Source organism: Phalacrocorax aristotelis, chromosome 15 (genome assembly GCF_949628215.1).
Source record: "Phalacrocorax aristotelis chromosome 15, bGulAri2.1, whole genome shotgun sequence".
Lineage (NCBI taxonomy): Eukaryota > Metazoa > Chordata > Aves > Suliformes > Phalacrocoracidae > Phalacrocorax > Phalacrocorax aristotelis.
Window position 1 is genome coordinate 10,841,887 of NC_134290.1, and position 17,233 is coordinate 10,859,119.

The 17,233-nt window shown below is 50.8% G+C and overlaps 1 protein-coding gene across 15 annotated transcripts in view; it reads right to left on the reverse strand.

Moving 5' to 3' along the window:
* Positions 1-17,233, reverse strand: part of NCOR2 (nuclear receptor corepressor 2) — a 256,899-nt gene that overhangs the window by 129,053 nt on the left and 110,613 nt on the right. For all 15 annotated transcript variants that reach the window (XM_075110457.1, XM_075110456.1, XM_075110450.1 and 12 more), the window contains exon 5: positions 4,042-4,221. In XM_075110457.1, the coding sequence (XP_074966558.1) occupies positions 4,042-4,221 (180 nt within the window). The remainder of the gene's footprint in view (positions 1-4,041; positions 4,222-17,233) is intronic.

Below are 17,233 nucleotides of genomic sequence, written 5' to 3' on the forward strand. Positions count from 1 at the left end.
CGGGGAGGCCAGGAACCTTCCCCAGTGCCGTGGGGATCCATCCTTTCCTGCCCGCAAAGAGCCGCACCACCGCAGCACACACCAGAGGATCCAACCATGCATGCAGCAGCCCAAAGACTCCCTTTTCTTCTCAACTACGGCTGTTTCTCAGGTGGCCCAAATCACAGCGCCTTGCAAAGGGGACAAGAGCTCTTCGAGAAGCCATGGCTGAAACCACAGGCTGCAAAGCAGTTCTCAGCATCAGCCCCAGCACGGAAGCAGCACTTCCAGGCACCTGCCTGCTCTTGTTTGGTGTCCTCAGATCAGCCAAGGCAACCCCATCACACTCCCTTGCTCCCACATGATAAACTCCAAAAGCTCCAAAGAAAGAGCCACAAAAGGGATCAATCAAAGCCTCTACTTCTCCTGGGGAAAGTATTTGGGGAAAAAAACAAAACAAAAAAAACTGTCAGAAACTTGGCTACATTGTTCTGGAAACCCACAAAAATTCTGCAAAGCGGTTGGGTGTGTTGTAAGTGATTTCAGACAAGAGGATTTGATGGCGTATCAGGAAATGAAAGTTTGCCAGTAAGTGCAGGCTCATTAAGAGCAGCTCGTTAAAAGAAAAATACAAATCTAATTATAGCTGAAATATAGAAGAGAATTAAACTCTACTCTCTGTGGCGTAACACTGTATGGTTATTAAAGGGCCAGATGCTAGAGGTAAGGATGCAGGCAGGGTCTGCAGACAGCACACCTGTCCACAGCAGGTTCAGTCTGTGACAGCTACCCCTGGGAGCTGTGGGAAATGGGAAAGCAAAATAGGTCAGGGTTCCCAGACACGGATGAAATGGATTTCTTAAAGGTCTGCCACAAAAACTAGACTGGGACTGTTGACCTTTACAGGGAGAGAAGCAGAATGAGAGATGAGACTTGACAGCTCCACACTCTCTCCCTCCCCACTCCCAGCAGCAGCTGCCTGAAAGGCCCCCTCCTCTCCCCAAATGAAAGCCAGTGCAGCGATGTTGAAGGAATGCAAGATGCCATCGATAGCCCTGGTTCCTACAGCATCCACAGGCCAACCCATTTCCAAGTGATGGATGTGCTCTTTCCAGTTAAGTGTCCCTTTGGCTGGACCACATGCTGCAGAGGGGCCATCGGAGCCTGCAGCGCTGGCAGAAAGGTGGGTGATATTTCAGGAAGGCCCCATCCCTGCACATACCAGCCTTGGTGCTGAAAGGACCTGCCTGACAAAGCCAAGGTCCTTACACTCACACCCAGCTGCCACACTGCCTTGCATTAGGCAGCCATCACCTGGGTACCAGGGTGCTTCACCTGCCCAGGGAAGAGGAGAGAGCTTCCAGCCACAGGGCATCTCTGAAAACCACTTTCAAAGAGCCAAGGGGAGAAGAGAAGGAACTGAGACAGGAGACAGATGGAAGGGGAAACCATGGAGCTCTTCCACCCAGCCAGCTCCACCTCCATCACCAGGTGGGAGTGTTGTACTCCCGGAGAACCCTTTGCCGAGCTCAGCGCCCGGGGAAGCTCAGGCACCACTGCGGAGAACAGCCCAGCAGTTTATTTCTCCTTCAGATCCCCAGTACCGCTGCCAGGAATAAATGCATAAGGATTATCCTTCCCTGTCAGGAAGAGGGGGAGAGAGGACTCAGTGAGAGATTTAAGCGCATATGGCACATGAATGAGCGGGGGATGGCTGATGGAGGTGGCCTCCTGCCAGGGGTGCGCAGGGTTTGGGGAAGGTTTCTCAGCTTGCTGAAGATGTTTGCTTCTCGCAAAGTCCAGGCAGAGCCTTCCTTGCCTTTTCTCAAACAGCCATAAAAAGAGAGATGGTGGATTGGGGTTGGTTGGGATTTTTTTTTGCACAGCCTTTCCATACAAATGTATTTAATTACCCTGAGAAGGCCTCCCAGAGACAGAGGGGAAAAGCATTAGGATATTCCGGCTGCATACAATTTCTCCCCTGCTCCACCGTCCGTTCCTGCAGGAGTGGTATCTGTTTCAGGCTGATTGCTTTCCCTCGCTCGTCTTTCTCCTGTGCTGACAGCTCAGATGCACAGATGGACAAAACGTTCCCGAAGCATCTCAGACAGGAACCCCCTCCCTCGGCACCCCCTGAAAATGCTTCCTCCCAGATGTGCCAGCTCTGCTGGAGGACCTGGCTGGGGAAGGATCCCGCTGGAGGGGAAAGGAGGCCATGTTGGAGGGGCAGGATTTGCTACCAAATATGGTGGGGGGTTTTTTTTGGCACATTGTGGCCAAAAAAAAAAAAGGAAAGAAAAAAAAGGAGGAGAGGGGATGCTTTTACTGCCAACAGCCACTTTCACCTTCTTCCTCACTCAGCAGAGCATTTTTGTGGGGAGGAAGAATCATAAAATTCATTCGGAGGGAAGAAATAAAGCAACCAAACAGCCAATAATAAAAAAGCCATTTCCTTACGAAAGGACAGCTTGATTTTAATGGCAAGGGGCATATGCTGCTCCCATCAGCTTCAACAGCAGCTCCTCAGCATCCCTGAAAAAAGTCAGGCAGTGGATCGGCAGAGTTGTCAGTGCTCCCAGCTGCTGCGAGAGGGACCTTCACGCTGTACCAGCCACGCATCCCACTCTGGAAGCCCCTCTCCAGAGCGGGAAATGACCACGTTTTGCATGTCCTTCCTCAAATGAAGTTAAAAACATGGACCAGCGGCCAGACTGCCAGGTGTGAATGGACACCAACATTTTGTCTGAGCTTCCTAAGGAAGAAGAGGGGAAGGGCTGGCTTCAGCCAGCTCCTGCCAAACCCAACAAGAGGAACCTCTGTGGTTTCCATTGCTCCAGATGTTCCTTTGGCCCCCGTGAGCCAGCACACAGGGCTGCTTCCTCACCTCCCCAGCACAGCTGCTTCTGTCCCTTCTTGGTTCCCTCTCCCTACGCTCTCAGATACCTCTGCAGATAAAAAGCAACACCAAAAAAAAAGTCCTTTGCATTAACTAAACCATATTGTTTGAAAACAAAACCAAAACATCCTGCTTTGTCTTGCAGGAAAGAAAGGGACAGTATCTGGTATGGGAAAATGTAGATCTGATGGGGAGGAAGGTCAACTGCATGCTCATCCTTGAGAAGCACGGGCCCTGTCCAACAGCTCAAGTAGAGGTTTTGCTCCATCCTCAAATTCCTGCTCCACATCCCGCAGGAGAGGTCGCTCCTCTCAGGTAGTTTGGGATTAGCAGCCATCAGGGAGTTTAGAAACTGGACCCATGCGAAGGAAATAAAACAACCGGTAAGAGAGAGGCAGAGAGAAGTGATTTGCTTTAGGAAGTGAAAGCCTTTAAGTCTGTGGGGTTTTTCACAGACGTCCCCCAACGTTTTGTAATATTAATCTCTTAATGGGTTTATGGTAATTGTATACATGCCAACACTGAGCAAGCAATCCTTCTGCTGGGGAGTGCTCTTGTGCTTGGGTAAAGCACTAACCAAGAAGATCAGATTCAAATCCCTGGCTCAGGCACAGCCCTGACCGGAGTTGGACCACATGCTGCTCATGGCTGCAGAGCTGCAAAGCCCTGGAGAAGGGGGCTGGATGCACAGGAAGGGCCATTAGGACATTGCAGCAATGTTTTCAACAGCCCAGTACTACAATAGTGGCAGCAACAGCACTGAGGAGAAGCAATCACTGGAAAGGAAAAAATAAAAGACCCTGTGCTAATGCTGGGCTTTACAGACACCTCAGGCAACCCAGGATGCATTTCCAGCTCTACCACTGACTGCTTGCATGACCATGGGCAAGTCACCATGGACAGATTTTTCTCCCTTTAAGGTACTCTGACATGCAAAAGAGCCCACAGGCCGCATTTCCAAAGCTCCCTTGTCTTGCAGCTACCAGCTCCAGACCACTGGCACAGCGGCAACTGCCCTACGTCACGATAGGGAGCATGGACACAGACCATCCTGGTGGCACTGGCACTGCCACTTCCCCTCTGTGGACGCGCATGGGCAAGGACAGGGCGTGAGGCAGAATGCAGAAGCAAGGACGTGTGCTCCCCTCCGGACCACAGTCTCTTACCTGCTTCTTCTTCAGCTTGGAGATCTGCTGCTCCACCATAGTGATCTCGCGGTCCACGCGGTCCATGTTCTGAATGAGCTCCTCCTTTGACAGCCGGGCTGGCAGCAGGTCCAGCTCAGTGTCGGGGTGAGCAGGGCTCACAGGCGACACGGGCTCCAGTTTGCCAGGCAGGCCACGATCCTGGGGAGCACAAAACAACCGGATCAGATCCTTCCCAGGAGACTTTGGATCCTCCTCTCATCCTCCCACACCAGCTGCCACAGCTCCGTGGCCCATTCTCAACCTCCTGAGACATACACACCCCTCAAAAAAACTGCTAGACTAAGCAGTACCAGCTGCCAGATCACATCACTGCAGGGCTCTGCAACCTCCAGAGTGCACCAGGTTAGTCTCCTGCGGACATGAGAGCAGCTCTTCCTCCAGCCAAAGCTTCGGAGGCTCCCACCACCTTCAATGCCACCCACATTCCTACAGGATCAACACACCGATCCATATTCAGGAGCTCCTGGCAGCACTGCCACTTCACATCCCAGCAGCCAGCTCAAGGCTACATCTTCTCCACAAAAACGAGGTGGCCACAGACAGGTCCTCATCCGACACAGCTATGGCCACGCTGGGGAGAAGAGTGGCATTAACCATGCCAAACAAGAAGGGGCTATGAGGGCAGCCCCCACAAGGAGAGAGGGCCCCCCCTCCTCCTTCATGCACATCCTCCTCCATCTCTTGTTAAATTCTGGGGGGAGCTCTGAGTGTCAGACATCAAACGCATCCATCCAGAAACAGAGAGAATGGTGACAGGCAAGGTCAGCTGAGATAAAACTAGACAGAACTGATGAAAACAAGCTTTTTGAATTCCAGGTAAAGAAGCTCTCAGCTCAACAAGACCCTTCAAATCAGAGACCAGACCGATCAGCATAACCTCTGCAGCCATCACAGGGAGAAGGTCTAATGACCATGAGCTGGGGCAGAAGGAAAACACATCAAAACACTCAGCTCCTGCTCCAGCAACACAATGACTTTGCTGAACCCAACGAGCTGGTATCCCAGGAGCATCCCGGAGCCACGAGGCCTCACCTGCACACCACCCGTCACCTCTCCTGCTCCAAATGAAGCAGCCCATCTGCAAACACAAGTTTCATGCCTGGATGACGTCAGCCTCCACTGATGAACATACCTGGGATAAAGTAGCTGCCACTGGCCACACAGATGGGGATCATGGCACACCAACAGTGTACCCTGACCTGAGATGCTCCTCTTTGGCAGCTATCCAACACCTTAATTAAAAGTTTATCTATTCATTTGCTTAGCGAGTGGATGGATTTCTTTTCCTGGAGGAGGCAGGAAGAGGAGCTGTGACTTGGTTTGTAACTGTAAACCACTGCCAGGCTGGGGAGCCAGCATGCTGCAGCTGCTAGGGAGGGGAGGGGGGAGGCAAACAAGTTCACACAACTTTGCTACCTTCATTACGGCAGCCCTGCACCCGTGCACAAAGCCAACATAGCTCTGCACCAACTGGTGCTGAGCATCCTCCCCTCCGTGCTGACTCACAGCCACCGGCGAGCAGCCAGGGCTACCCACGGACCCTCTTCCCCGGCCGATCCTCCTGCAGGGACAAGGGTGGCACGATGGACCTCAGTGGCACTGATGGCATGGACTCCTGTGTGCTCCTCCGACTAGCAAGGCACATGGATGACGGCCCTGGCTTGTTCGCCGCCTGTGTTGTGGCTCACGTCAAACACAGCAAGTGTGCAGATGCCACCTTGTCACTGCTCAGCACCTAAAGAGCATCTGTTTATGGGGAAGCAGAACCATGCAGGGTGGCCTCCACCCTGCTGCTGGTGGGGATGAAGTACGGTGAGGTCCCTCCTGTGGAGGCTGTACCCACAATCCGGCACAGACGCAGGGGACGTGGCTTTGAAGACAGTCCCTGCCTGGTGGGGCTGTGCTGATATAAGATCTGCCCTACTCCCCTCCGTGAGGGATGGGCAACATCATCCACAGCAAAGCTGGAACAAGAGGAGGCAAAAGAGCATGTTTCCTAACAAAGTGGCCATGTCCCAGGCCAGAGTCTTCACCAGCACCTTCCTCGGCCTCTCCCCTGCTAAACACTGTTCTAGCTGAAGGAGACACGAAGCTAGTGAGGGAGGAACCACTGCTGGGTGCAGCCTGGAGGCATCAATGCCCTTCCCGCTGCTGCCATCAAGGGACAGAAAGCAAAGGAGCAACCTGAAACCCCTTCCTTGCTCTCCTGCGTGGGGCTCATCCAGCACAGAGGCCATGGAAAGCTAAGCTGGTTGTTTCCAGCATCCGTTCAGAAGGGAAACTAGCAGGACATCAAAGATTTCTGGAAAATCCCGAAGAGCAGTTCCTGTCTTGCCTGACTTCCCCAGCATTAGACACCAAAACTGGTCAGTCTGCTGCAGTGGGAAGGCTTTGTGTTCTCCACAACTAGTGGGGAGGAGTGTTGGGTTTTTTTTTGGTGGTTTGGGGTTTTTTTCCAAGCCAAGAGGAGCAGGACAACCACAAAAAGTGAAAGATACATGAGGTGTTCATGAAATCTCATTCAGATTAAGGCACGGGAAGGGGAAATGACAGTGGCTTGTAGGTGGGTAGGTTTTTCTAAAGGAAAGAAAGCTACCTGCCAAGAATGCAGGAAAGAGAGTTCTCTCTGCGTACACGAAACAAAAGATACCATCTCACATTTGCCAATATGCAAGACAGGGCATCTTTAAACTTCTGCTTGGCGCAAAACCCTTTGGAAACCTAGTTTCTGATACATTTTCATCATCTTATCTTGCAGGATCTGAAGTAAAATAGCAGCAACGCTGAGTAAGGGGAACAGCTGCAAGTCACAGCACAAAAACCATCATCATCTGGTATTAGGAGATGATTATAGCAATAGAGAGAGGCAATGTCCCTGGACCTCAAATACCTGGTCACTGTCATTTCAAAAGCACTAAGCACCTCTTTAAATAAATAACAAGCAGCAAGAGGAAGGAAAAACCAAAACTGAAGGGGAAAAAAAAAATCTGGCCCACGCAATGGTGAAGTCCAGAAAGCAGAGCTCCCGGATTTACGCAAAGCATGAAGAGGCCCTTCTTCTAAATCACAAAAATGGGTTGAAAAGAGGTTTGGAAAGACCAGAGTCCACTCAGAGCCTGGGGTGGACTCTAATGGATAGAGATATTTTAACTACTGCTCTGTTTCCTAGCTCTCTCAAGAAGCTGCTCAAAATATATTCCTCCACTTCAGATAGCACCAATCCCAGGCTCTGAACAAGTGCAGTGTGAAACGTGAAATTCTTCTTATTAACGTGAAGTCACAGACTTCGAAACCAGCATGAGCTGGGAGAGCTAGAATAAATCTGCTGGAGGGAAGAAAACAATTACTGCATTACTCAAGTTGATATTTTCTCAGTAATTATACTGTTTCCATGTGATTTGTTTTTATACACGGCTAACAGCTACTGTAGTTCCTGTTTATCCCTGTTATTATTATGTGATTTGTATGATAACAAGGGTGGGCGAGCAGGGGGCAGAGGCTGCATAAACCTTCCCACAGCAAGAGGGGTTGCTGGCACTGAAGAAAATAATTATCACCAAGGTGTCTACCAAAGAGCAAGGCCAGGCTTTGGGGGTGGGTTTCTTCTACACACTTTTATTCCTAACATAAATAACATTAACAGAGCAAGCCTGCTACATGCTATTAGGCCATAGCTTAAAAGACATGGGAGAAAGAGGGGAAAGGAAAAGGATAAGCCAACTGCCCATCAATGCCCTGAAGAACAAGTAAGCCGCTGGGTAGATCTGACATTCCTGCCTTCAGAAACGTTGGCATCTGGGTCCACAAGAGAAAAGGCAGGGAACCCCAATCCTGGTCCCAGGACATGCTGGAACCTGCACCAGACCATCAACTCCTCCTTATTTTTCATTACTGGCCCACTTTGCAATGCTCCCAGGGAGCTCACAGGAACGGGTGGGATGGAGAAGGGCATCTGTGCCACATGTCAGCCCAGCACCTACAGCCGAGTGCAGCTCAACCTCTGCAAAGGGTGATTTTTCTCAGCTGCTTCCCACCCTCATGAGCCAGCAGAGCGGTAGCTCTGCTCCATCTGTACCTAACTCTCACTGCAAAATGCATTTTGACCTTTCTGATCCCCTGACCGCACCAGCTGCCTCTTCAAGACCATAGTGGTGGAGCTTCAAAGCCTCCACACACCCAGCCAGTGCCTGCACAGCATGAGCACGTACCAAGCAAACAGAGCCGCTTGTCTGGGAGGACCCTCAGGATCTTTAGCGTGGCACCACAGTGTTTGCCCTATATATCATCTTCAGCGAGTCCTGGTCTCTCTCTGCCTTTCTAAACCAAATCATTAGCAATGTTCCCTCAAGCCCAGGACAGAGATCCAGGGATGCCGACATCACCTCTTCCACAGTCTGTTCACTTTCTAATTATGGGCCGGCAGCAGAGTTTTCTGCTGCAGCACCGGGAGGGATTAAGAGGCGTTATCTCCAATTCCTGCCCACTCACACATCTCACGTCCTCGCAGGCAGGAGAAGATTGCCAAAACAAGCAGGATAGGCTGGGGCTGCTCAAATTGTGTTCAAACTAATTCCCCCCTAAAAAAAACCCAACATGAACAAAAGGTGGGCTTGTGATAAGACAGAAACAGGCAGGGTGGCCTGCCTGCAGGGATGCCTCCATCACCCGAGCCTCTTGCGGCAGCACGGAGCCCGTGAACACCGCAGAACTCCACCAACTAGTAACGCTCCCAACCCTTGTCCGCGTGAGGCTGCGCTACACGGCAGGGACAGCAGCTTGGCCTCCCCGTCCAGGAACCCGCGGTGAGCAGTGTCGCACACCCCACCAGACACAGGGCCCCAGGGCTTTCCCACACACCCCGGGACGAAAACCAAGCAGGAGAGCCAACACCTCACACCTCCAACCATCAATTTTTAAGGCAAAAAACCAAGCATATAAAAGTCTTAATTGGGCCAAAGGCAGACCAAAGGCTTTTTTTTTTTTTTAATTGGAAGTGTCCAACATGTTCTGGCGTATCAGCAGCCCCAACATGACAGCACTGACGGGGGGGGGGCTGAAAACTAACGTCTTGTTCCCCCAGGGAGACGTGCAAGTATGAAGTCAGAGAGCCTGAGCAGTGAAAAGTACATCGAGTTATTGCAATTCTTTTGTTCGTGACCATCTGCTGCGCTAATGGCTCTTTCAGCAGCCCAACCCTTCAAACGGGGTTTTAATTCTTAAATACTGCTGCCTCTTGGCTAGGCTGCATCCCCGCAGCCTCTCAAAGGGCTGCTGAAGCTGCCAAAGCAGGATGGGGATGTGCATGTTGGGGTACACAGCGTGGTTCCAAGGAGGACCTATGGTACTGTTCACCAGCCATGAGCGGAAGGGGCATTCCCATGCACAGCTCATCAGCGTGCACCAGGGATGCCACACGTGAGACCAAGGCATCACCCACCTCCTTCCTCCATCCCTGTGCTACATGGCACGTGCAGGCAGTGGGGACAAGCAAAACAGGGATCGCTTTCACTGGATGCAGTCCAGCACGTGCTCCCAGGGGAATTCACGAAGCTAGAGACCAAGGAGCTGTCTGAAGAAAAAACTGGTTTGGGTTTTGTTTATTTTGTTTTGGGGTTGTTTTTTGTTTTTTAAATAAATCTGTGACTTTATGAGAAGGCCTATGAAATTCCTTTCCCCTGTAATCCAGCTGAATTCCACACAGCCAGGGCAGAAAACATCCCAACAATTTCTAAGCTTGCACGAAAGTAGGTCAGAAAACTTCCCCAATGTTTCAACAGCTTGAAGCAATTTAATTGCAAAACCAGTACCAAATGCTGACCCTCCCTCCCCACCCCCACCAGCAGATTTACGAGGGTGGTAAAACCTCACCAGCGAGTGTTACAGTTAAATGCACTAACCAAAGCCTAGTATCTGGTCTTGCAAAACTTGCTCGTGCTCAAAAAAGCCATTCCACAATGTTATCCTTAACAGATGCTGCCTCTGGACCTCAAGATCGCAGGATATTACAGAATCGGCAGCAAATGTGGCTTACGGACTCAGAGGCAGCCTAGAATAACGGGTCGAATCTGGAAAACCTTACTCAGGCAAACTCCCACTGAAGCCTAAGGCATTATACCGACAAATGGATGTTGTGCCTTTCATTACCTTCTTGCGTTTCCCCATTAGTGGATAATAATTGCATTGAACACACACGTTCCCTACTGACTTCGCAGGAGCGATGAATTCTCACCTACCCATCTACTCATTACAAAGAGGAGCTAATCGCTCCACCTCTCAGTAAGAATTGCCCAACATTGCCTATTCTTCACTGCTGGATTTTCAGTTGACTCTAAGTTTGTTAAAACATAACTGTCTGGACTGAAATTTTCCATACTGAATATTTGCTAAAGGCATTTTTAGGCCTTCTTTTTTTCCCTAAATAGTAAATTTCAGCCAAAACAACTCTGCTGCTTCCAAGAAAAAGTTTACAGGAAAATATGCCTTTCTGCAACATTCAGAAAGATTCTGGGAACCTTTTCTTTGAGCATCTTTGGCACAGTTGATACATCTGGCAAGAGTGCTCTGTGCCAGTGGTTTGCCTTTTGTTAACTCTGAAAAAGTGTCCGAGGCAAAAAAAAAAAAAAACACCACACTAAATTTCATTTTGGTGCTTGCCCAGGGGAAATTGCTTTGAACCAAGCAAGCGAGTGGAGTGGGGTCTGGGGAGCTCCAGGTGAGGTACCGTGCTCTGCCCATACTCCTGCAAAGGAAAGGAAAGGGCTGAGCTGGAAGGACCTTACTGGCACGCGTGGAATGCTCCAGGCCAACAGCAACAAGTGCCCTAGAAGAGCCATGAAGCTGAAGGAGCCATGGTTTGGACAGCAGGTAGAGCCTGAGACCACCCACTAAATGGTAAGGATGAAGGAGAACAGCCAGTGACCTGCTGGGCACGAGATGGAGGCTGTCCTGGGAGGGTTGTATAAAGCAAAGACAGTGTCCTGATGCTTTCAGCAAATAAGGGGGAGGACAAATTAAGGTTGTCAGGGAAACCTGTGGAGCAGCAAGCTCTTCTACTCCTCTCTTTGCAACTTTAGTGTTCTTTTATTAATTTGTCCAGCCAGCAGCCACCCAGAGCACCATGTCACCTGCACTGACATTGCACCCAACGATGTGCTGCTGAGAACATTATCGCCCCTCAGCCCCAAATCCCTATCGCCCCTTTGCAAACCCAAACCCATCTGTTGAAACAAGCAGGGCTTCTGCTACCCTGGAAGACAAGCAGGCACAGGAGCCCCTTCACAGCCTCCCCTCTGCCAGCCCTTGCAGAGCCCAGGCACAGGATGATGGTGGCAGGGTCTGCCAGGCATGTCCTGCCCGCAGCCGCAGCCGGCACCCGGCTCACCCCATGGCCGGAGCCAGGAGGAAAGCATCAGTGCCTTGGTTTGAGGAACAAAACCGCTTCTTCGGGGAACAGCGCTGGCTTACATCAATAGAAAACCACCACGAAATTACAGCGCTGGGGAGGCAAAGGTTGCATGAAAAAGGCACCAGGCACATAACCCATTGGCTTAAGAGCACGTCAAAATCCTGCACCAGGATATTCAAAACCACGACCCAAGTGACTAAAACATCCCTAGGGTTTATAGAGGCCAAAGGGAGGGGGCTGCCCTGAGCTCACCCAAGCGCTCGGGAGGCATGCGAACAAAATACGAGAGGCGAGCACTTGTTTGATGTCTCTTTTAAAGGAGCAAACTGTGAAAAACGCCTCCGAATACATTAAGCACGAAGGCAGGGAGACAAATTTTTAATTGCCCAATTTGGCGCTCAGCCAGGGCGGCAGGGTTAGCACCTCCCAGCTTTGCAGAACCAGCTTTTAAAGGTAATGGGGGAGCTCATCGCAGAGCTGGCCACCGCTCCCCCTGCAAAGCAGCTGGTTGATGGGGTTCAAACCACCCTCGCCTTCCCTGGAACCAGCTGACTTTGGGCAGCTTTCACAGGAACCTCTGACTAATTGCCACGGACCTCCGTGGAAATGCAGGACATGGTGATGTTTCCCCACATTACTGTCATCCTCCACTTTTCCATTTCTCCCCACCCCTGCTGCTACAGGAATTTCTTCAGGTAGGAGGGTCCCCTGCCTGGGGATGCAGGCAGTTGGTGCACAATCCCCAAACCTCCTCCAGCAGCCCGGGAAGCACCCTGTCACCCAAACAAACCTCAGGGGAACACAACACTTACTCCCTACCTTTGAAAGTTTTAGCCTCCCACCATTTAGTTTTTGTTAATTTATTTTTCGCAACACCACCCATCCTTTTTCAACTGCCACATGCAGTAAAGCAAGGTCCGAGTCTTCCCAGCACACCAACCGGGTGGAGATGTAGCAGTTAAGGTCCACATTAATCCCAGCAGGCGTGTTCCCTCTGACCTGAGGATGCTGGAACAGTCCCTACCAAATCCCAGCTGGCCCTCAAGAAGGTTGAAAGCCCTCAAGCCCTAGATGCCACACTAAAAGCAAGCTGGAGTTTGCCTTTTGTGAAAAAGGCCTGTGCAGAAGAAATTCCCTTCCTGTATACTAGTACAATACTCAAGTGACCAGCACAAATTCCATCACACAAGTGTGACACTGCCTGCATCAGTACGCATTAGTCCCACAGACGTGGGAGCCAGGCAACTGCCCCCACTTGCATCTGCCCACCACTAAGCATCATATTATTAAAAAACAAACAATTTTACCCCAACTGGCATAGCTACAGCAGCCAAAAAGCAAGCAGGCCGCAAGTCAGCATGATTAAAGATACTGCAGCATCCTGTGTTGCAAACACTGGGCCAGATCCTGAGCCAGGCTCAGCACCACCCACACCCACTGCTGTCCACGGACACCAGGACACGTAAGCCCCTGCTCGGGATGGCTGGGAAGAGCAGCGCATTGCTCCTCAGGAAGGATGTGCCCAGCAAACCTCCTCCTCTGCTTGCAGAAGCCTTAGCAGGGTGCTAGAAAGGGTGCTCCTAGGTCGGTGCCTGCTGAGGCAGGGAAGGGCAGCGGGAGCCCCCTGCCCGGCCAAGCCCCCCAGCCGGGAGCAGGTCCTGCACTGCACCCCAGGAAGCTGCAGCTCATTCACTGGGTGACACCAGGTGCATCCTCCAGCACGTGGACAAACACGGGGGAGGGAAAACCCACCACAGCAGCTTCTAAAAAACCTCACTTATTTAAAAATAAAAAATTGAGGGGAAATGAAAAGACAAAAGCCCTTCTCAGCCTGGTGATATCAAGCAGAGGAAATGAGACTTCTAAAGCTCCCATTCAGAGAGGAGTGGGGGGAGAGAAATCGCACTCCAGACACACTTGAGCGAACAGCTTTTGAAATGGAAATGTTGCTCTTCAGAAACATTTAAATTTCCTCCTATTGCCAGGGAGGAGGAAGGAGGCAGAGGAGCGAGTAGGGACTCCTCAGCCATGCAAATCCAACCGGGGGTCCATTCAGGGCAGCACCCGGGCGGCCCTGTCGAGAGGGGATTTGTCAGGGAGTTAATCAGGACCAGCACAGGGTATTAACATCGGGAAGTCGGCTTGAAGAGGCATCAGATTTAGAGAAGATGGAAGGGAATGAAAGAAGACAGCTCTATTTAACCACCACCGCAAGTAAGATATACCTAAAGGCTCCTTGCGCTCCTTCCCTCTGTTCTCCCTGCACAACCATCACCCAAATTATTCTTCCCCAAATCCTGGAGGTTGAGCTGCCTACTGAGAAGGAGCTTGACTGATGGAGAAGTGCAATGCAAGCAAGACCTAAGGTGGTTTGAGCGGTGGCAGAGGCTCGTTGTGGGACCTGCCCGAACCTCCTGTTACATGCAAGGGCCACTGCACCAAGCCAGGATCACCAGCAACTCCCTGGGGACTCCCAGCACCTCAGGCATGGCCTGACGGGTCCCAGCACCAAAATCCTCCTCACTCCCAGCAGCTCCTCTTCCAACTGTCAGCTCGAAAAACAGAAGTTACTGCTCCTACAGCAATCCACCAAGCTCCCCTCCCCAACTGCATGCCACCACTTCATTGCTCTAATGTCTTTAGGATCACTTAAGGTATAGGTCCATTCTAGCCGTGTTCTCAGGTATATAAAGCGGGACATCAAATACCTCTCATCTGTAAAAACCAGAAATCTTAAGACTGCAAGAAAACCAGACTTAATGGCAATCTTCCAAAGACTTCCCCTGCCCCCAAAATCTAGTAAGATCCCAAAAGTTCATTTTTATCAGTGAAGTCTCTTCACTTGTATCAGAACACCTCAGTACACATGCAGATGAGATCTGAGCTGAGGGGGCCTGGAAGCAGAGAGGGGTCACTGGTGAATCTGACTTGTGAATTTCACTGGCTGAGGCAAAAAAGAAAAAACCACACCGCGCCACCTTTTCATCAGGAATCCAAGCGATCCGACTTCCATTTTGAGGTGGCTGCACTGGAAAACTTGTTTGAGAATGAAGCAAGGCTCACAGATGCTTACAGGCTTTTGAAAAATTTTTACCCACTGTAAAGAACAGACTTTGGGGGGGGTGGGGGCAGGGGAAGCCCTTCCCTTGAAACAGCTTGTCTTGGCTTTTAACGAAGCTTTTAGTGGCCTCATCTGTCCCTGACACACTACCGAAGCCTGTTTAACTCCCCTTCTTTTTAGCATCTCCCCTTTAAGCAGGCGCTGGCCCTGAACCCCGCAAAATGCCACCCCCAAGGCGTGCATGGCACATGGCGAGGACAACGCCTTTGCCAGCCCCCTCCACTGCCCGAGGCATCCACCAGCAGCCTGGCAGCTCCCCTGGACATACAAAACACATGCACCAGCTGCTACCCCGAGCACCCCACGAGCAGCGGTGCTACGACAACGCCCTGGGATGCAGGCGGGGATACGGGGCACAGCCCCAGCTGCTTGCAGGCATCTCCGTGCATTCATTGCAAGAAGTGGGTGTCAGCACCGAGCAAGGCACGCCGCCGCGTGCAGGATACGTGCTGACAGGGAAGCACGGGTGGTACAAAGCAACCATCAGCTGCACCATCAATCAGAGCCAGCCGCCGGGCTGCATTCAATGGTTTATTGTTCTAATAATTGTGCAGACACGTGGAAGGGGGTGCCTCGGCATTTGCTGCTTGTTTGAGTAGCCATTTCCTTCGCTGCTCCGCCTGCTTTTCCGTCAGGAGGCCGCATCCTGAGCCCCAGGGGCAGCAGGCAGGGAGGCAGCAGTGCCAGCCATTCCCACCGCCATCCCCACGGCCGGCAGGGCAGGAAGGTGGGAGGAAACAACATCCCGCACCAGCAGGAAAAGCAGGCGGGTGCTGGTCTAGACACAAGCTGTCAGCCCAGCCCTCCGCCTTGACTATCCCAGAAAAATATGCAAAACAAACCTTTCGTGAGAGTTTTGGGTTTACTTGGAGAAATTTTTTTGCCATAATGTTTTTCCCCCCCCAGTTCAGCAGGGGAAGACGGTCTCAGGGTGTAGGGGCCATCGTGGTGTCTCACACGTGACGCTCGAGCATCACTCAGCTCTGCAATCAGAGCAAGACTGACCAAGGAAAGTCCAAATACCAGCAAAAGCACAGGATAAAGCAGCTCCCGAAGGCTCAAGGCAGAAGCACCATTTCCAATTGCAAATGGCTGTGGGACTCGCTCAAACCACAAACCTCTGCCCAGGCTGTTCCTGCATAAAAGCACGAAGCACCCCCATCTCTCCAGGCCAGGATGTTACAGAAAAAAACCCCAAACATCTCAGCTCCCATAGCAGGAATAAACCCGCAGTGAATTTGTTATTATCTGTTAGCAAAGCAGCAGCTTCCCACCAAGGCTGGAATTTCCATCTTGGTTTGGCAGGCACAGGGCTGTGAAATGATTACTGTGTTTACTTTTCCTTTGCTAACTATAAAATCCCATTCCACTGCCCTGCCAAGAATGACTGAAGCTAATAAAATTCAGGCATTTGGAAGAAAGCAATAATAAACCTCCCTTTTGGGGCCTTTGTGATGAAATTTCCCCACTCCAATCAGCGATTATGCTGTATTCATGAACACTAGTGATGTCTCCAAGTGCACCCAGATTGACTCAAATCAATATTTAGCTTTGCTTGAGACTCTAAGCCTTACTCCATGTGGCTGCTGAAGGCAGGATCACTGAACTGCACAGCTAGAAGAAGCCTATGAAAAAAAAAACTCAGCTTACAAGTATATGAGGCAGTGTATATATTTTTGTGGGTGTGTATACACATAAAAAAAAGTAGGCTGTTCAATTACTTAAAAACCTGTGAAAAAAGTATACACACATGAAACATTCATGGATGCATAAATTTACAAATCCCTCTCCAAATATACTGAAAGCCATTAATATAATGTACACTAGATATTTATATACACATACCTGCCTATTCTTTAGTAGCTTTTAATGTCTGAAAGACCATAATGTTCCTGTGTTTACATCTGCCACTCTGCCTGCTGCTGAGGCAGAAACATTAGCTGCTGGGGGCAATCTGCTCTACGTCATACCTGTGGTGGCTGGCGCAAGATAAAACAACACAGACCTGAAAAACAGCCTGAAATAAAAGCTTTGCTTGGTTTGGTCGCATAACCATGTGGGACAGCTTGATTTGCACTAGGCAATAGCTCTTTCTTAAGCAGCCATGGGAACAACAGCATCCAACGCAAAGATCAGAAGGCAGAAACGCTCACTGCTGCTCCTCGGGGAACAGCACAAGGAGGAGAGAAATCAGCCATTTCCCTTTTCAGGGCAGCGATCAGAGCAGGTAATTCAAAGGCAAGCCTAGGAAGTGTTACCGTGCAGGCAGAGGAGGTGATAAAGTGCAGAGAAACCCTTGGGATGCGGTGGATGCACCACGTGCTAGGCAACCCCACATCTGCTGCCTACCTCCTCCTCTGCTGCTGGGTATTGCTGCACTCTTCCCCTGCATCTCGCAGCCAAAGGTACCAGGGTGCAGGATTAAAGGGGTCATTAGTTCCTGCTGGGATGAAGGCAAGCAGAGGACGAACACTGGCATATGCAGAAGATGCTCGGACAAAGTGCTAAGATGACCAAAGAGAACCTAGATCTAGGTCAGGACCGCAAAGGAGATGGGTTCAGGTCAGTTCATCCTGCGCTGCTTCTCCCCCACTAATTTCTGCCTTCGATTCACCAAACTGGGG